General features: G+C 36.6%; 5 protein-coding genes across 6 annotated transcripts; 2 read left to right on the top strand and 3 right to left on the bottom strand.

Moving 5' to 3' along the window:
• The first annotated feature begins 2,894 nt into the window (after positions 1-2,894).
• On the top strand, positions 2,895-3,895 carry LOC138129622 (uncharacterized). Its single transcript, XM_069045920.1, has 3 exons — positions 2,895-3,167; positions 3,218-3,550; positions 3,660-3,895. The coding sequence occupies exons 1-3, from the start codon at positions 3,096-3,098 to the stop codon at positions 3,816-3,818; spliced, it is 564 nt and encodes a 187-aa protein (XP_068902021.1). The 5' UTR covers positions 2,895-3,095; the 3' UTR covers positions 3,819-3,895.
• A 75-nt stretch (positions 3,896-3,970) lies between these two features.
• On the bottom strand, positions 3,971-5,199 carry LOC138129623 (uncharacterized). Its single transcript, XM_069045921.1, has 3 exons — positions 4,646-5,199; positions 4,267-4,599; positions 3,971-4,218 (listed from the first exon to the last, which is right to left on the bottom strand). Exons 1-3 carry the CDS (start codon positions 4,700-4,702, stop codon positions 4,060-4,062), a joined length of 549 nt encoding a protein of 182 aa, XP_068902022.1. The 5' UTR covers positions 4,703-5,199; the 3' UTR covers positions 3,971-4,059.
• A 576-nt stretch (positions 5,200-5,775) lies between these two features.
• Positions 5,776-6,557, top strand: LOC138129624 (uncharacterized). Its single transcript, XM_069045923.1, has 2 exons — positions 5,776-6,274; positions 6,319-6,557. The coding sequence occupies exons 1-2, from the start codon at positions 5,942-5,944 to the stop codon at positions 6,475-6,477; spliced, it is 492 nt and encodes a 163-aa protein (XP_068902024.1). The 5' UTR covers positions 5,776-5,941; the 3' UTR covers positions 6,478-6,557.
• Positions 6,558-7,633: 1,076 nt separating this feature from the next.
• Positions 7,634-8,270, bottom strand: LOC138129418 (uncharacterized). Its single transcript, XM_069045710.1, has 3 exons — positions 8,214-8,270; positions 7,844-8,167; positions 7,634-7,792 (listed from the first exon to the last, which is right to left on the bottom strand). Exons 1-3 carry the CDS (start codon positions 8,268-8,270, stop codon positions 7,634-7,636), a joined length of 540 nt encoding a protein of 179 aa, XP_068901811.1.
• Positions 8,271-8,700: 430 nt separating this feature from the next.
• On the bottom strand, positions 8,701-16,608 carry CheA84a (Chemosensory protein A 84a). Of its 2 annotated transcripts, XM_069046117.1 has the most exons (5): positions 13,795-16,608; positions 13,631-13,729; positions 9,421-13,568; positions 9,042-9,374; positions 8,701-8,993 (listed from the first exon to the last, which is right to left on the bottom strand). In XM_069046117.1, exons 3-5 carry the CDS (start codon positions 9,481-9,483, stop codon positions 8,835-8,837), a joined length of 555 nt encoding a protein of 184 aa, XP_068902218.1. In that variant the 5' UTR covers positions 9,484-13,568; positions 13,631-13,729; positions 13,795-16,608; the 3' UTR covers positions 8,701-8,834. The 2 variants fall into 2 exon arrangements, with proteins under 2 accessions (XP_068902218.1, XP_068902216.1); XM_069046115.1 differs by having other exon boundaries at positions 9,421-13,729.
• Positions 16,609-20,069: the final 3,461 nt, after the last annotated feature.

Raw genomic sequence — 20,069 nt, 5'->3', positions numbered from 1 at the left:
CACATTGATTTGACAGTTTTCAAAATTGCGCGACTATGAACTGTCAAAGAAATATCAACTCTACCCTACCCACACAGTTGCCACATAAATTTTCGTACATAGTTGCCATACTTGGCCACAATCATTTTGAATCACCCAATATCATCTGCACACTCAAATATTTAATTGAATAGTTTTAAAAGAAGCATTTAAAGACTTGAATTGAAAAGAAATAAAAATTTTAGAAAATGACAGTTTAAAAAAAAAGTCGAGCTAATAAATCCGAGACAAATTTTAAAAAACTACGCAAACGCCTGGATTCTAGGTATAAATTTAAAATTGAAATTAAATTTTATGTATGTCACAACTGTCAATAACGTAAAAAATTCTCCGGTTAAGAATTGACGTGCGTTATGTTGGTGACCATGAAACTATGAAAGTGGCAGTCATTATCCATTATTTACGAGATTAAATCTAACGCATCCAATTAAAACACAATAAGCAATATCACGGTTTGAATTTGGTTCCATTGAAATAGTTTATACAGGGTAAAAAGAAAATTTTGCGTTGCAACATTCTGCCAAAATCAAGGTTGGTAGAACTGACCAATTTGTATAGTAGGTTGCCACGTTGAAGATTGGGGGGCGGGGGGAAAGTAACTAGTGACGTAAAATCAACCCAGGTTTATAAGCTCCGTGGGATTTATTGCGTGGTTTTTTGGGTTTTATTCTAGTAAGGGAACATCTAATGCATGATCGACAGGCTCTGTAGTAAAAGTTTAGTGCATTATGACGTCACGACTAACTTTTGCGTCGGGAAAAAATTCAGACTATTGTTTTAAATGGCAACGAGGCAACCTACTATACAAATTAGTCAGTTCTACCAACCTTGGCCAAAATATAGATGGACCCCATCTATCAATGCAAACGTGATCATTTTTAAATTTAAAATGTAAGGTGCGCTGATTTACTTTTGACAAGTATTCATAAATACAAAGTGATCAAGAAGAAAACAAATCAGAGCAGGCGATGCAAATTTTCGGTCATGTAGCCGAATTCTGTGCAAATAAATGTTCAATGCATGGGCGTAGACCGTAGACACTGTGGTCTCTGATAATGAAAGAAAATGTAAAAGATAAACAAGACCACCATTTTAGATTCGTAAGAATGGGTAATTTGCCAGCTTTATTGCCAAACGCGACGCCACTGGTAATGAGATTTTTCGCTGAAATGTCAAATAAACGTCAACGGTTTGCTGTTGTTAACCTAGATTTCAGCAAAACAACAATTATCCCATCTAATGTTTTTGTCCGCAGTACTTCGGTGATAAGTAAATTCCCTAAAGGAAATTGACATGTTGTGGATTAGGTTAGGTTGTTTTCAGTTTAAAGTTATATTTTCTGAATAAGTAGGTAGATTGTTTCTGGATCTCTTAAATCTGGTCTGTCCTGTTTAAATTGGAAGTAGAATCGTTTAATGGAAAAATTTTGTATTTTAGCAATTTTGACTTTTCCTTTGACGGAAATTAAAATTATTTTTACACACTTAATAAGTCATTTACTTTCTTACGAATATTAAAATAATAAATCTGGCAATACGGCGGTAATAAAATGTCGAACAGACACTGATAGAAAAAAAAAAGTTGCAGCACTGAATCAGTTAGTCCAACATGAAAAGAAAAAATCATAGCCGTAAAATTTCAAGTCACAAAAATCACTAAAAATAGTGTTCCCACTCATATCTTCTATCTTTATCACACTCGCGGCATTTATGGAGGAATGAGTTATTGTGACCTTATTTATTTCGAGAACCTAAGGTCAAAGCATGGCCTTCTAAATTCGAACTGCGCTTCGCTTATTACGGCCGTAACAACTAGCTGGATGATTGATTCGGTTAACCTCAAAAAATCGATCATGGATAACATAAAATACGATGTTTTATTTTATCTATGGTAGATTTTTTGAGGTTAACGGAATCAATTGCTCCAGTGAAAATCCGAGCTTTATTACGGCCGTAATAAGCGAAGCGCAATTCAGATTTGGTAGGCCATGGTTAAATACTCGAAACTCGACCAGTGCCATCTATCAATAAAAACATACACTTTTCTAAATTTCAAATTAAACATTATTTTTACTTCTAAAATGGTCTTGAAACTCACCCATTTGTAATGACAACTTCTCATGTCAGAAGTATTTATCTAAAAGACACCACAGCATGCCATTAAAATTGCTTTGAAAACTAGACATTTAAGGTTAGGCAGAAAATTAATAAATCATATTTTCCACCATTTATACCAATTAATAAGTTGTCAAATACGTCAAACGCCCGTCAAATAATCCAAAATCCAACAATTTCGAACTTAAATTAACCAAAAACACAAAATTTGTGAATATACCTACCTATCAAACAACTGTCATTTACATAACTGTCTGTCAATTACGTTATTAGAAATATCGAGTGATCAAATAAATTTATCGAGTCATCCATGGATTTGAATCCGTATGTCTTTTCGATTGATATGCCCAGATCTAACCTGTGTTTTTTAAGCTGTGTTTTTTGTTCAAGTAACGACATACGATTTCGGATTCATGGATAACTCGATTAAAAATTAATTCGAATCGCTCGATATTATACCTACAATATACAGAGCGACTCGTGTAATAAGATACAGCGTGATCAACAATGACTGAGTCTGTTGGCAATGAAACAATTGAAAATACTGGTGATTTTTGTCTAGTAATTGGCACTGACCACACACTGACCGAATTTTTTAACTTGAGATGACATTAAAAACATTCTTGGTTATGCAGGTTATGTTTATACTATTACAAAAATTAACCTTCTTTGGTAAATTTTAAATTTGCAAAATTTCATTGTTACCAACAGACTCAGTCATTCTTGATCACTCCGTATTATTTTATGCGTTCCACAATTTGGCTGACGTTTCAGAAGCTGCAAACATTTACAAACGCACCTAACAATGAGCTCACCTTACATTTGTATTGTACATTTCCACTACTTCCTTCCTGTATCAAAAACCTAGATAAAATCAACATTAGCACCTGATTACGTATATAAGCCCTCATCATCAATCATTCGAATAATTACCAACACACGATGCCACTCGACGCAACTCGCCTCTCACTAATCCTATCACCACTTCTTCTAAGTTGTGCCTTCGCGAGTTTTGTAAAAAAATTCTCAAAAATAAACCAGTGACCCTCAAACAACATTTTCAGATGAAACACACATACGTCATAAACGTTGAGAGAGTGCTTGCGTGTCCGGATAACGAACAGCTAGACTTCCCCTTGCGTAATTTGAAATTAGTCAAAGTCAATCGAACCCACACGTCACTCAGTTACGAGATAACCTACACGTACCCCCTGGACGAGAAGGTATCCGGAGGATTGAGCGTGGACCGGTGGGGAGACGGAGGCTGGATCAGCATCCCCTTCATGCCGATGCGGGAAAATATCTGCGAGTACTTCCTCACGTACTTCAAGGAAATCTGGGTGCAAGTGATGAGGAGTATGGAGGTTAAAGATCCGGAAAGTTGTCCCATTCCTAAGGTTGGTAACAGAGGTTGGTGATTTAACTTGGATTGGGTTTCTAGGGGAGTTGTCCCATTCCTAAGGTTGGTAACGAAGGTTGGTGATTTAAGTTGGATTGGGTTTTTAGGGGCATTATGTCATCAAGAATCAAGCGCTGGATTTTTCCCAAATTAGCATCCCGTTCTGGAGTGGGAGGGTCAGGCTTACGCTCTTTGCCCAAAGGAAGAACTCCAAAACGAGGACTTTGTGCATGAGTTACATTCTCAACGTTGTCGAAAAGGTTTAAAGTGTTTTTTGGAGATATCCGAACCAACGCAAATGTTATCTGAAGATTATGATAAATCAATAAATATTTGTATGCAATTTTCACTACTTCTGTTTTGTTGCACTGTTTAAAAACACCCTATATGTATCAAAAACTCAAATCTTTCCTTTATCACTGTCCCTCCTCATCTAGTTTATTTTATTATTCTTGTTAATTACAAAACAATAATAATAGCAAGTCAATAGGTGGTTTGGCTTCATTTTCAAAAATTTTCAGTTATCTTAAAAACGTATATCGTACATATGAATATTTCTCTGGTGTCGACATCTTCAAGAATGCTAGTGAAGCGAAACCTGCCACTCCAGAAAGGAATTGACACAGTTGTAGTGTCCAACATGTAGTTCCTCAGGGAGTAGTTCCCCTAAAAATACAAATTAGCATCATCACCGCAAAAAATTGGTATAGGCACCGCTGGAATGGGGCAACGATCTGGATGTGGAATCCCCGCTTGGGTGTGGAAATAAACCCACACCTTCTTAAAGAATCTGAGCATGTGCTGGCAGATGTTCTTCTGGAAACCCACGAAAGGTATTTTAATCCATCCACCATCCCCCCATCTCTCGACGACGATGCTTCCACCGACCTTCTCATCCAAGGGTTTGTCGTAAGTGAAGTCGTAGTTCAAAGCTTTGTGGGTGCGGTTGTAACGGAAGAATTTCATATTTCTTATGGGATTCCTGGCCCGTTCGTTGTTGGGGCACGCTAGAACCTGTTCCACTTCCACTTCGTATTTGTTTTTCATCTGGAAAATCGACTTGAAACTGGAAATATTCAAGGGGGTCACTTACAAAAGCTGGAAAAGTGTAGGGCAAAAGGAAAGCGATGACAGCGACCAGTTTTAACATGATAACAGTCGGTACAGTGATCTTGCAATAATGGTTCTAGATTTTAACGACCTGATGGTATCAGGAGTAAATGCTGAAAAATTGGCCTGGAACTGGAACAGGACAGTTTTGGTGTAATTAGATTCTAATTCCAATATCACATAACAATAATAATGTGTTTCATATATTGTCTCCTTCACTTCTCGGTGAAGGTCACGTGGACTAGAAGACTTCTTCTCGAGCTAAAGCTCTCGGGCCTAACCAGAATAAAAATGCTCAAATTTAACTCGAAAATTGTCAAAGCAATATTTTTTTAAACAAACATTAGCATTTTTAATGATTACCGAATAGTTCCCAATTTAGTGAATAGATGGCGCTTGCCCAAGTGTCAATCGAATTAATAGCGATTTATTTTCATTCTTTCGAAATTTTCAACATCCAAATTAGAGAAATGACGTTTTGTAAACCAGATTTTATTATTATCAAGTCAAATTCTTTTCAGAATGCTCAAAAAGGCCAATGCTTTTTGTTCGGGGTTAACTGTTGCGTTTGTGAAATGTCGTTTGAAGTTAGTGATTTCAAAAAGATAATGAAATGTCAAAATAAACAATGACAGAAAAGAATAACTAATCACCATTTATTGAAGCCACTTTTATATTTCTTATGTCTAGAATCTAGATGAACATTTTATATATTTAGTTAAAAATTACCTAGCATTTTTTAATTTGGTTTTTTTTTTCCGTAACTTAACAAAGAAGTGATAAGCTTTTGTCCCTCTAAAATCGAGCTCCACTTCTACTAATTCCTTCCTGTCACAAAAACCTAGATAAAATCAACATTAGCACTTGATTACGTACAGTGGCGAGCACGGAATTTCGCACACATTGGACATTTCACTGACTTAATTTTATTAAAATGAGATACCTACTGGCGGCAGTTTCGTGACAGTTTAGGTGAAACATCAGTCATGATCACATATATCATGCGTATCCCACCTCATTATTGATTATAATGACAATAAAGCTTAGACTAGATAGTTTTTTTTTAATGACGTACAAATTGGCGTGCGAAATTCCGTGCTCCCCACTGTATATAACCCCTCATCAACAACCATTACAATAACAATTACCAACAGACAATGCCACTCGACGCAATTCGCCTCCTACTAATCCTCCCATCCCTGGTTCTCACTTGCGCCTTCGCGTCTTTCGTAAAAATCTCCTCAAAAATAAACCAGTGACCCTCAAACAACATTTTCAGATGACACAATCATACACGATAGACGTTGAGAGAGTGCTTGCGTGTCCCGACAACGAACAGTTGGACTTCCCTTTGCGCAACTTGAAACTCGTCAAAGTCAATCGAACCCACAAGGCACTGAGTTACGAGATAACCTACACCTACCCCCTGGACGAGAAGGTATCCGGAGGGTTGAGCGTGGACCGGTGGGCGAATGGGGACTGGATCAGCATCACCTTCATGCCGATGCAGGAAAACATCTGCGAGTACTTCCTCAAGTACTTCAAGGAAACCTGGGTGCAAGTGATGTCGCGTATGGGGGTTAAGGAGCCGGATAGGTGTCCAGTTCCTAAGGTTGGTAGAAGAGATTGGTGATTTAAGCTGGATTGGGGTTTTAGGGGCATTATGCTATCAGGAATCAAGTGGTGGATTTTTCCGAAATTAGCATCCCGTTCTGGAGGGGGAGATTCAGGTTTACTATGTTCGCCCAAAGGAAGGACTCTACGACTAGGACTATGTGCATGATTTACATTGCCAGCTTTGTTGAAAAGGTTTAAAGTGTTGTTTGGAAGTATTTCTACCAGATGTGTACATTATCGTTACATAATAAAAATCTAATAAATAATTTGAATAAGTATCTGACCACTTCTTTTGTTACATACAGAGTGACTTTGAAGGTTGTGCAGATATTTTAACCTGTGATAGAACCCCACAAAAGGTAACGATTGAGCCAATGATGCCCTGTACAAGTTTGGTAGCCACTGAATTTTATAGAAAAATGGGTCAAAAATAAATCATAGCAGACTTTTTGTTGTTGTCATTTAATTCAAAATTAAGTCATTTTGACAAGAACATCGATCTTAACCTCAATTTCTATGATAAATGTCTTTCACCAACCTGGAGAAAACCGATATGATCTTTGATCTGTGGCGAACATTCAGAGCTCGCAATACACAAATCTTTGTAAACGTTGCACAAAATCTTCGCGATTTCGGGCGTTTCGAGAAGATCGCATTTTAGTTGCAGAAGAGCGTCACTTCCAGCAGTCATTTTAATTAACGTGTGGGTTGGGTTGAGATTGTTGAAAATCTTCTTGTAGATCCCAATGTTTTACCTCCGCCTCATTACGTTCAAAACGCCGCTCAGGAAATTCGTGAACACATCAGAGGCATTTTAAAACAAATGTGGCTTTCTTGGACACACTTGATGTTTCATTTTATACTTTTACTCACAATTACAGTCCTTTCACTTTGTTGTTTAAGCCTTTGTTGTTTTCTCAATAAGTTGCAGGCCCTACTTTATTATCACTTTACAAATTGTATCCAAAATTCACGATGAAACTCAAAAAACTGTAACGATAAAAACCAAACATAACCTCGTCGTTCGTCAAAACTGCCCGCCAAATTTGAAAATTTTCAGCGTTTCCCAAACAAAGTGGTTTCTTTGATTTTCTTGTAAACCATTAACATTTGTATAAGGCAAGTTGGGTTATTTTGCCTTCTTTTAACATGTACCAACCCAGGTTAAAATATCTGTACAACGTTCAAAGTCACGCTGTATTTTTGAAAATTTATTTATACCACAGTTTTTGTCTATGATTACTTTATCAAAAATTCAAAATTTCCCATAGGACTTTCCCTTCTTCCTCTAGTTTATTGTATTAAATCTTTATAACAATAATAACAATGCAAGATAGATCGGTTGTCTTCATTTTCAAAAACTCTCAGTTACTTTAAAAATGTATATCATACATAAGAATATTTCTTTGGTCTCGACATCTTCATACGTTGAAGTGAACCGAAATCTACCGCTCCAGAAAGGAATTGACACCGTCGTCGTGTCCAACATGTAATTCCTGAGCGAGTATTTCCCCTAAAAACTACAACATTCATTTTCTTAACACACAAAGACTTGTACATCTACCGCAGGAATAGGACAACGATCTGGATGTGCTTTCGTGTGGATATAAACCCACATCTTCTTAAAGAATCTGAGCATGTTCTGGCAGAAGTTCGGCTGGAAACCCATGAAGGGTATTTTGATCCATCCACCATCCCCCCACCTCTCCACGACGATGCTTCCACCGACTTTCTCATCCAAGGGTTTGTCGTAAGTAAAGTCGAGGTTCAAGGCTTTGTGGGTGCGGTTATAATGGAAGAATTTCAAATTTCTTATGGGATTTCTGGTCCGTTCGTTGTTGGGACACGCTAGCACATTTTCCACATCCACTTCGTACTGGTTTTTCATCTGAAAATTCGTCCTGAAACGGGAAATCTTCAAGGGTCTCACTTACAAAAGCTGGAAAAGCGTGGGGCAAAAGGAAAGCGATGACAGCGACCAGTTTTAACATGATAATCGTCGGTAAAGAGGTCTTGCAATAATGGTTCTAGATTTTAACGATCTGATGGTATCAGGAGTAAATGCTGAAAAATTGGGCTAGAGTTGGACCAGGACATTTCTCGTGTAATTAGATTCTAATCCCAATATAACACAACAATAATAATGTGTTTCATGTGTTTTCCATCAAGGCTGCTCTTCTAAAACCACTCTCTTTGTAAATTTTTTCTGGTCTATGGTCTCTTAGCTGAGTCTAAGCGCAGAGCACCTAAGAGCCACCTCACAAATGACGTACAAAGAAATGAAAGTTTTATTGAGCTAAAATCTGAGCTGAAGGAGAAGAAAAGAAGAACGGAACCAGGTGAAGATCAATTTGTTTGTGAAGATTATTATGCTAAAATGTTAACCTAATAAATAAATTGATAAATCATAGTGCTATTGTTGTTGTTTTCCTGGTTGTATTTATTGTATTTATTTTTTTATTTAATAGGCGACTTTAAATTTACATTAATTTTGGAGGTAACAAAAACAAAATGGTTTCTCTAATGGCGTCTTATTATTTAGAGCAACTTTATTTTTAAAACACTTCTGTTATTTTGATAATATAAATGCAGCAATAAATCACTCGCTTGGTGTCAACTAGTTGAAAGGTTGTTGTAAAGCGAAAACGACCACTCCAGAAGGGCACAGAAATCTCGGTGGCATCCATTATATAGTTCTTCAGAGAGTAGTTGCCCTATAATTATATTTTTAAAAAGAAAAAATCAAAACCAATCATACCAACTGCAGGAACTGGACAACGATCAGGATGACGAACTCCTACATTCTTGTGGAAGTCGACCCATAACGACTTGAAGTATGTTAGAACGTAGTGACACATATTGGGCTTGAAACCCATGAAAGGTATGGTTATCCATCCACCATCGCCCCATCTTTCTACCACGACACTGCCGCCAACGTTCTCGTCTAGATCTTCAGCATAAGTAAAGTCGTAGCTGAGAGTTTTGTGGGTGCGGTTGTAGCGCAAAAATTTAAGGTTTCTGATGGGGTAGCCGATTTGGGCATTGTTGGGGCAAGGTTCTACCTTCTCCACGTCAACCACATATTTGTTTCTCATCTGGAAAGGGTGTCTAAGATGGTGGATTCTAACCGATCAAACTTACGAAAGCTGTGAAGGTATGGTTTACAAATAGAGCCACAAAGAGGAAGGCGGCTTGTTTTAACATCTTGACTGAATATATCTAATGCGAATGGTGGATTTGTAGTGATGACAGTTAATGCCGTGTGATACGATCGCTTCCACAATAAGCAGATTCTAATTACTGTCATTTGTGACGAAAATAGGTAAATAATAACTACTAACAATATGATAATCAACGAGTTGGTGCATGAAAATAGAGAAATGATTAGGATCTGGTTGAATAACCTAAAAGCCTAAAGAAGAAATGAACAACTAGAAGCAGCATCTTGGTTTTTAACTTCTTCATGATGCACTTGTACAGCAAAATACTTAAGACCCCTTCGTGTTTTTTTAACGTATCAATCAACTCAACAGATTTTTATTTATCAAGTATTGTAATATGTAAAAAAAACGAAAAAGACGTAATATCCTTCAAAAAGCACTAATTGTTATGCACCCCAAAAGTACCCAAATATCTGTAGACCACCAAAAATTGGGCACACGAAAAAACCATTGAGAATCACCTAAAATCACGCAAAATTACCTCAAGAGCACCCTAAAAAACTAACAAAATACCTTGTTTTCAAACACCGCAAAATGGCTTTTTTTGTTCGACACTGTCAAAATTTGAGAATTTTCTCCTATGTGAACGGATTTTGATAAATGTCACAACTTGTCAAAACGAAACGTCAAGCTAATTTTAAAGGTTTTAAGCGATTTGGAGCCCTTAAGGGGCTCGTCGAACAAAAAAACGTTGTATTCAACTCGTTCGTGTGTAAATTGGGCCTTTTTTGGCACGCGTGGGCCATTTTAAAACGCGAGTGAAACGAGCGTTTTAAAGGCCCACGAGTGCCAAAAAAGGCCCAATTTACACACAAACTCGTCAAATAAACTACTATTTATTGCTGGACCAAGCCATTTGGCGCATGCATAAAAAAGGAAAAAGCAGCCAAAAAAAAAACATTACAAATTCGCTTGTTTTTATGCACCTCAAAATTGATTTTCATTTCTGGACCAAGCCAATTGGCACATGCAAAAATCATTGAAAAACGACCGAAAAAGAGCCAAAAATCTTATTCAAATCTCTCAGGTTTTCAACACCTCAAAATGGATTTTTATTTCTGGACCAGGAAGTTAGGGCAATTTAAAAAATTAATAAAAATCATGGAAATTAGTCCCGATAAGTTATTAAAATTATTGAAAAAAAGGTCAAAGTTTCTCATTTTTAGATACCTACCCCAAAATGGCTCTTCATTGATGGACCAGGAAGATACATAATTGGTAAAATAAAAAAATATATCAACAGTCTTGTTGTCTGAATATTTCACCGGTTCCAGATGAAACCACTGCAGAATCAGAAGATCCATTATCTACTGTTACTTTTCAAGACAAAATATCAGTTCTAGATCAGGACAATTAGGCACTTTAAAAACCTAGTAAAACAACCCAAAAAGGCAATGAAACGAGTTTAAAAAAAGACAAAATTTTTATTTAAATCCCTCGGTTTTCAACACCCCAATATTTCCAGAGTTAATAAAAAAAGTGCAAAACATTCCCCGTTTTCGTTCCGACTACAATATACAGGGTGATTCTGAAATAAGTTTGGAAAAAAAAACGGTAATTGGTGATGATGAAAAGAAGTCATAAACAAATAAAAAATTCTTATAAAAGTTTTTTCGTTTTCGAGATACAAATGATTGAAAATTTGGTCAAAATTGCTAAAGGTGATTACCTGATTATTTTGGTAATTTAGCAACAATAATAATCAAAGGTGCCCGTCACTCACAAACGTAACCTTACTCCTCTCGATCATTTCCATAGAAACATTTACAAAGCAGTGTGCTTGCACCTACGCCTTTATTGTGGAGTTGATGTAACAATGGTTGCTAATGAAGTGAACAAATTCGGACAACTTTTCCCTATTCATAGGCGTTGAAAATACAAGGATATAGGGTAATTTCCTTCCTTTTGATTTTACCTCCAAAAGTCATTTACGCAGAATTATGTTGTGTCAAGGATACTCCACATTTTTTTTTCCAAACTTATTTCAGAATCACCTTGTAGGTATGTGTCTATCGAGGAGAATAATTGGCACGACCACTGTAACTCCTGAATAAATGGAACAGTCCCAAAACCGAGAAATGTTTTGAGAATATTTGGCAGCACTCAGTTGCCCGTCAATCTTCGTGGGTCATCAATCTCTTCTATGGCCACTCGAGATCTCAAAAAATGCGATGATAGGAATCGAATCTAAAACCTTTTCATTATCTGTCTAACTCTTTACCAACTGAGCTATTTAGGCCTTATCCATTATTATTTCTAATCAGCTATAAAAATATGTACAGTTGCGGCCGTTGAAATCTCAGACAGGAAAGATTTAAACACTCTGTATAAATTCCGAAATTTGATTAGCGTAAACAGGATTTTCATCAAGGATTATAAAGTCAGTGTCAGTATTTGACATATTAGGTCAGAATCGCGCGTAACTTTTGAAATTCCGCAATTATCTGATTTACAAAAATTTTACTGAGGGACGATGTGAGTATAAGAGCCATTGCGAGAGAAATGAATGTGGATAATGTTTGAGTGACATTTTGAGAAACGTCACTTTCAATACCATTTAAAGTCCTTGTCTAGAAATAGTCAATTTTGACTTAAATTGTAAATCATTTTACAATAGGACAGCAAACCGTCTTATAACTACCATAATACCCTCTAACTTTATTGCCCCTTTGTTGTGCAGTGCCGACTCAAGGAAGAGCAAACATCAGGTAAAGTACTGTAGTTTCAATTTGGTTGTAGGTCGTAAAATTTTATTGGATATTATGAGCGATTTACGGACACAATGGTTGGGTTTGAAAAGGTTGGGAAGCGGCGCGTGCCGTTTGCCGTACAGTGCAAATATACCAAATGTACAATACAACCCTGCTTAAAATATTACCTGCTAGTGGTAAACTAGGATTTATAAGCCCCGCAAGATCTTTAACTTAAAGTACCATAAAATTTTACGACCTACAACCAAATTGAAACTACAATAACAGCCCCTATTTATTTATGGAATTATTTATGGTAGTTATAAGACGATTTTCTCTCCTATTGTAAAGTGATTTACAATTTAAGTCAAAATTGACTATTTTTCGACGAGGACTTTACAAAGCTAAAAGTTTGGCGTTGTCAAAGTGTCTGAGTTTTCAACGGCCGCAACTGTACATCAAATTGCGCAATATGACGAAATCAGAAAGAAAAAGTTGAATTTGCGGGAATTCGAACCCATGCCCCCTTGCCTTGTATAGAACGCGAACGATTTGATCAAGGTGTTGTCGTATTCAACATAATAATCTCTAAGGTAATTTTTGTCAAAACTTGTCGTTGACTAAAAAAATAAAAAAAATTTCACTACTAATCTCAGAAGGTGTCATTATTTACTCCTGAACCTAGCCCAGAAGTAGAATTTCTCTCCCACAGTTAATAATTTTTCAACCCTCGGTTAATAATGAACAACCGTCACATAGCAACGAAAGATTGTCGTTCATTTCATTGGTTAATGTAGACGATTTTCGTAGCAATCGTTTAGAAATGACAACTTGGATCCGTCGCCTCCGACAATAGTTACTTTTGTATTAGGTGCACAAAAAGAGTGTTTTTTGTTGATGCATGAGAATGAGTTTTTAGTCGAGACCAAAAACTCATTCGAATGCGCCAACAAAACACGAATTTTGCCACGAAATACAAACCGTGGTTTATATACTATTTTTTTCAACTACAGAGTGATCAACAAGGACTGAAGCTGTTGGCAACAATGACAACATGATGAAAATTTCAGTGAAATTGGTAGCATTACATTTTCAGGTGTCAATTTTGACGGGCAAATTCAAACTTCAAAATCAAGTGTCATTTTTGTATCAATTTATTTATTAAAATGGTTTTTACACTAGAACAAGACATTTTAATTGGTATGGCGTACTTTCGGACTGGAAATTTTGATGTTGCTAACGGTTGGTAGTATTCCACCATGTATTCCACGGAGCACGGATGATGCATTTCACCAATTTCAACAAATGTTCCCCGAGCCAGTTGTTATATACCTTAGTTGCGTTTAAGCAGCATTGCACGAGATTGGTGCAACGTTACCTACAAACCAGTGATGGAAAAAGGCAAAAGCTACTGGTAGAAAGAACATCATCTACACTTACAGAAGATGTAGTCGAGATCGAGAATGTTCGAGGTAGAATGGAACAAAGCCCTCGAAAGTCAGTGCGAAAGCTTTCACTCCAAACAGGTGTGACTCTTATCTTAAAACACACGCATCCAAAGTTCTTTGTTGGGCACGTTTAATGCAGGGCCTAATAATTCTTACCATTAAAAATCCCGTCATTCCTTTTCCTTACTGTACAAGCTTGTCATATGGAAGTTGCTTAACCATTTTAAAGAAGAAATTAAAGTTCCACCCTTACAAATTTCACCCACATCCTATCCCTGCATCATGTTTCTGTTTCTCAGGAGGGGCATGCGGGTACGGCCTGTCGCTTTTATGAATATCGAAACAGTGGGCCATTTAATTAAGTACGACTAATTACTTTTTATACTGTTTTTGGTCGTTTGATACGTATCGTGTTTTAAAACTACCAACTCGTAACATAACCTAAATTTTTTGACATTCACAACTTGCAGCGGGTGCCAACACTGACGCACAAAATATTTTCATACTTTGGGAATATTTTGCTGTCTTTTGCTGCCAACAGCTTCAGTCCTTGTTGATCACGCTGTAGATACGTTAAAATCCTTTCTGATGATAATTATTAATCAAATTATTTTTTCGGCCTCCGTCTAGAAACACTGATTTTTCATTCGTCTAAATCGTCTGGAAACTAACATTTCCCTGCCTAGGCAAGAAAATCGACACAGGAGTTTTTAATGAAAGATTTTAGGTTGGCAGCACAAAATGTCAGTGTCATGCGGCATTTTTGTACAATTTTTTAAGTGTAAAATATTGATGTCGGGCAAATTTGTATCCTTTATCGCAAGCTGTACATTGTGTATAGCAGTAGGGGCCGAGGGGGGTATCAAGCAATGGGTTAGGAATAACAGAAACGACGACGACGCTTTTGAATATTTGAGGAATTGGTTGATTTTTGTCGTGACAGTCGCTTCTTGAATCCTGTATGTTGCCAATGGAAGAAAAATAAATTCCATATCTGGTAATTTTTTAAGAAAAATGATCATATTTTGCTTTAAATAATTGTCGGCCGAAAAATTTTTGTGTATTACACGGCTAGAAAATGTTTTGCAAGTGCTCGCACTTGTAAAATGGCATTTTCTTATTTTCTAGCCTTTGATACAAATAACTATTGTCTGATGCGACGATCCGAGTTCTCATTTTTCAACGGTTGCTATGAGTACGTTATCTCTGCTATGAGTACCTAATCTGTGCTACTGTTAACATTAAGAGACTTAGGCTAGGCAACTTTGTTAACAAGTAGGAGTAGTACGGGCGGTATGTGTCTGCGGCACAGGGTGAACTACCCCTACCCTTTGTAGAAGGGAGAACAGCGGATGGCCGATGCGAGACCGGACGGCGGTCTCTTCCTCAAGCAGCGTTCAACGAAACCAGTTCGGTTTTTGTTATATACCTTCATTGTGAAATACGCATATTCAATTAGGTACTTAAGTATCTGTTTGCTAACGACTCCCTTTGAGTTTCTCCAGAGCCGCCTGACACGAGTCCAAACAGAAACGAGCCCAACACTATATTCGATCTTGATGCTGACCACGGTAAAGTTTTCAGAGTAGATATTGATATTAAAAAGCGTGGTAGTTCTACATTACGTCAAGTTTTCCTTCGAATGTGAACAAAAATTTGAAATTGAACCTGAGATAGTCGACAAAATAGTAACACTAACCATATTTACTTTTGTTAAGGGAATAAAGTTAATTTTAAGAGGTAAGATTAAGAACACGAGAACTTTAATGGATAAAAACAAAATATTTGTAAATGCGGTCGAAATGTCTACTCGTATACATACCGTGAGTTTTTTTATTTTACTGAACATACGATTCATGGATCTGTAAGTTTGGTTGCCTATTTCAAATGAATTGACTTGTCCATTTTAGAACTGAACATATATTATAATTCAGAATAAGTGGCATCGCGTTGGAAATCCAAATTTACGTTGGCAGCGAGACACTTGCTAATAATACCCTAGTTTCGATGCTGTTGGTAACCTGCGCTTTTAATTTGGCCTTGATATTATCATTGGAATCGTTTTGTGTTTATTTTCTTGTTATGGTATTTGGAATTTCCTTGTTTCATTTATGAAAAGTGTATTATTTGCCTGGGGGGTTATCTCTGCTGTGGGTGAAAACCATGTCAAAATTATGTAACGCATAACCTCAGAATAAAGTAATGACGGTTTCACATGTTTACTAAATTTTTTGACATAACATAAAGCTCACTTTAGAGAATCAACGCCTACCGCGATGCCACTTTTTCTGAATTATACTATAGCCATTTTACATTGCATGTTCAGCGAAATAAAAAACGAAGTGTATAAGAAAAGATTGAAAATAAAAAAATTTAAAAGAAAAGAATTTTTTGTGATCGTATTAATGACAATAAATAAAATAAAATTCATAATAGTTATTTAATAAACTAGTTTGTTAATGACGGCGATTAATAATAATCGAAACTGTTTAAAGCACAAACGAGTGTAGCGAGTGAGTGCCTTTAATAGTTGAGATTATTAATCGCCCATTAACAAACGATTACCACATTTTTTCGTTGACCGCAAACTTTTTTTTTTGTGACAAAATTTCAAATTAAAGCCAAATCAAAACCAATTTCATCTTTTTCGATAAAGATGAGACCTTATAAAATACCTTCATCCTTTTTTTGTCCTCAGGGTAGGCCATTTTTAAATTTTTCAACACTTTTTATTCATTTTTCCACAAAGAGTGTAAGACGTCAACTCCATTCACATTCAATTTCATGTAAAAATCACGGTTGCTAAGAAAACCTAGTTACCTTTGAAAAATATGACGTGCGAATTATAACCAAAAAGGTCGGCTTTTGAAAAAGTGAATTCGTAATTGTGCAGTTATAGAGCGATAAAGCATAGAAAACCTTGCTGCACTACCTGCTGCAGTGTTGGTAAGTGCAAACCAGTGACGTGGAAATAGAATAGACGGAGCATCACCATGTAAAGCATTGATTCCTATATGCAACATTATAAGTAAGGGCAAGTTATGCAGCAATAATAGCAAATCTGTTCTTTATTTGCCTAACATTTATGTGGCAGTTGCGCGGGTTGCAGAGGTATCGTATCTGTTGTTTTTATAAATTGGTAAAAAGAACAATAATGCTTCTATAGAAAATATCATTACAAGGATCTGTAATGTTGTGTTACCACCGGCCCCCTGGAGCGGTCGAACTGTCGAGTCCATCTTCGGGGCCGGTGTCGAGATTTGTTGACCGATGCCGTTTTAACGCTGGAGTAGCAAATGCACCCCGTCGAAGAAGATAGCCGTTTCGCAATCCAGCCGGTTTACCCGGACCGTCAGGCACTTTGTGCAGAAGGAGAGGAGCACGGAAAAAAAACAACCTTCTCGTCTTAGATCAGGTAGAGAAGTGGCCAGTGGCCGTGCCGTTTCCGGCCGGCGTCGACTATTTTTAGAAAGTTGGGACCAAACGCGACAAAAGAACGAGCGGGGGTGGTTTTGGACCACCCAAATAGCCCACGGGTAACAGTTGTTTTTGCTACTTTACCCTCTAACTTATTTTATATTAATCAAACAAATAATTTTTAGTTATACCAAAATTAGACTTCAAAAAACGTTGTATTCAACTCGTTCGTGTGTAAATTGGGCCTTTTTTGGCACTCGTGGGCCTTTAAAACGCTCGTTTCACTCGCATTTTAAACTGGCCCACTCATGCCAAAAAAATCCCAATTTACACACAAATTCGTTAAATTTACTACTATTTAACAAAGGTTGTACTTTTTAAACATCGATAAATTGATTTGGCGGTAATTGTTCACTTTAACTACTTCTGGAATTTTCGCGTTTTTTCTGGCTAGACAGCCTCAGAGGGTCCTCCTAGATCGTGTCCCACCATTGAAATCTTGTGCAAATGCCTTTTTTTAATCTCTTGTTGTATTTCAAGGTCGCGTCAAGGTCGCGCCAAGTCTTAGTATAACTAAAGGGTAAGGAAAATTTTCATTTGCACAAGGTTTGACTGATGGGAAACGATGTAGGAGGACGTCCTGAGGCTGTCTAGCCAGAAAAAACGCGGAAATTCCAGAAGTAGTTAAAGTGAACAATTACCGATTTGGCTTTTGTCCGTTTTTATTTAATGTATCTTTTTATTGTATTTTGTTATCCCCATCATTATAAAACTTTCGCAATAGCAACCAGCAATACAATCGGTGGCCATCTTGGTAAAGGCAAAAATGTACAGGTGGGAATCAAAGCGGTGTATCTTACTCTCCGTCTATTCTATTTCCACGTCACTGGTGCAAACAATGCATGTTCGAGGTTCGAGATAAAACGTCAAAATCGCAAAAATCGTTGATTAATGAAAAAGTGTATTAATGAGAACCAAAAATTTAATAGGGAATGTGCGTTCTATATAAATGTTGTTTTTTTTAAATTTGGCGTCGAAGTATGCGTTGGAGAGTCGATTGAGATCGCACCACTCGTATAAAAGCGTAAGATTTAAACAGCTGATCCGTGATCCATAACCTGTATAGTACGTTCACAATCGACAGTTCAACGCCTACTTCGACGCCAAATTTAAAAAACCACCCGTTATACTTTATTTTGTCTATGTATTTAATACACAATTGAATTGAAGGAATTTTCGCTCAACAATGTCACATTATGTTGATTAGTGAAATGTCCTATTAATTCTGCAGTATAATGTGTTTTATCACATATGGGACACTTTTTCTTTGACTTGGTGGACTGTGGTGGATTAACTACAACGTGATCAAGAATGACTGAGTCTGTTGGTAGCAATGAAAATTTGAATGATTTTGGTACCACTGTAATCTAAACGCATTTCCGGTTGTCAGCTTTGACAGAGTTGACAGGAGAATTTGACGTTTACCATTAAATCTATTTTTGTAATAGCATAAACATACCCGACATAACCATTTTTTTTAAATGTCATGTCAAGTTAAAATATCCGGTCAGTGCCAATTACGAAACAGAAAAACACCAATATTTTTCAATTGTTTCATTGCCAACAGACTCAGTCATTGTTGATCACGCTCATAGACAACACAGTAAACCTATAGAACGCAAACTCCTATGTATTTTCCCCATTTTTTTGGTAACGCACCCACCACAAGCCGTCAGGGGACGCTGCCGTTTTATAAAAATCAAAGCCAGTCGATTAATAAAGTACCGACACGATTTGACGTTTATATAAAAGGCAACCGTAACGATTTTTTCGCTACAAGAGGCGCTGATATCGCTATTTTGACTGGCTTTGGTGAACATTTGTTCACCAAAGTCCATGGATTTATCAGTAATAATTAGTAATTTATTAGTAATAATTAGTAATTCATTACTAATAAATCCATGCCAAAGCCAGTCAAAATAGCGATATCAGCGCCTCTTGTAGCGAAAAAATCGTTACGGTTGCCTTTTATGTAAACGTCAAATCTTGTCGCTACTTTATTAATCGACTGGCTTTGATAAAAATAAAAATCGCGGAACTTATGCCAAAATTTAAAAAATTATATTTTGACATATCAAGTCATAAGTAATAAATTTACTATTGTGCGACTTTGCACCCTGCAAAGGAATTATAAACCATGTGGAACTCGCCATAGATTTCCAAATCCAATTAAATATCCTGGGCGTTTTATGGAATGGATTAAAAAGACGGGTAACAAGCAGTTATCAACTTTGGAGCCTATGAAAGTGTAGGTATAACAGCTACACTGTGTGTGGACTTCATTTTACCAGCAAAGACTTCGGCACGAATGAATATGGCCGTACCCTCGATACAAGTTCCCTCCTTTTCCAGTCCAGACTTACTTCCAGTAATAGTAAAAAAATTGTATTGATAATTATATTTTAACTGAAAACTACTTTTTATAGAATTTTCATCCGATCTACTGATCTACGACATTTCTATTGAAGACACTATAATTGTGTAACTCCTGTTTTATGTAGTAATGAAGATATAAATTCTTGTGAATGTTTAAAAAAAAATAAGAAAAGCTGAGCATATTCAAAATTATAAAAAGGCAGAAGGTCGATCAAAAATTCGGGTTGCAATGTACCGAAAACATATAAAACTTCATGCAAAATTCGATGTCAAAATAAAGAGCAATGCAATGCAAGGCAAGGATGCGATAAATTTCTATTTGCCGCAATTGAGGAAAAGAAATACCAAACCAAAATTTATAAAAATGCAATGGAAATGTATCGAAGAAGATTGAAAATAAAAACTTCAAAATAAATGTTGTCTTTTAGTTTTATAAATAAATTACTTTAAATTAAAATAAATAAAAAAACCAGGATATCCAGCTGGCTGTGTCTTATTTTGCACCTACCACAAGCCAGTAGATGGCGTCGGGGCACAAAAAACTATGGGAGTTTGCGTTCTATAGGTTTACTGTGTTG

This window comes from Tenebrio molitor, chromosome 4 (genome assembly GCF_963966145.1).
Source record: "Tenebrio molitor chromosome 4, icTenMoli1.1, whole genome shotgun sequence".
NCBI lineage: Eukaryota > Metazoa > Arthropoda > Insecta > Coleoptera > Tenebrionidae > Tenebrio > Tenebrio molitor.
Note: the sequence above shows the minus strand (reverse complement) of the source record. Positions and strands in the feature narration are given on the sequence as shown.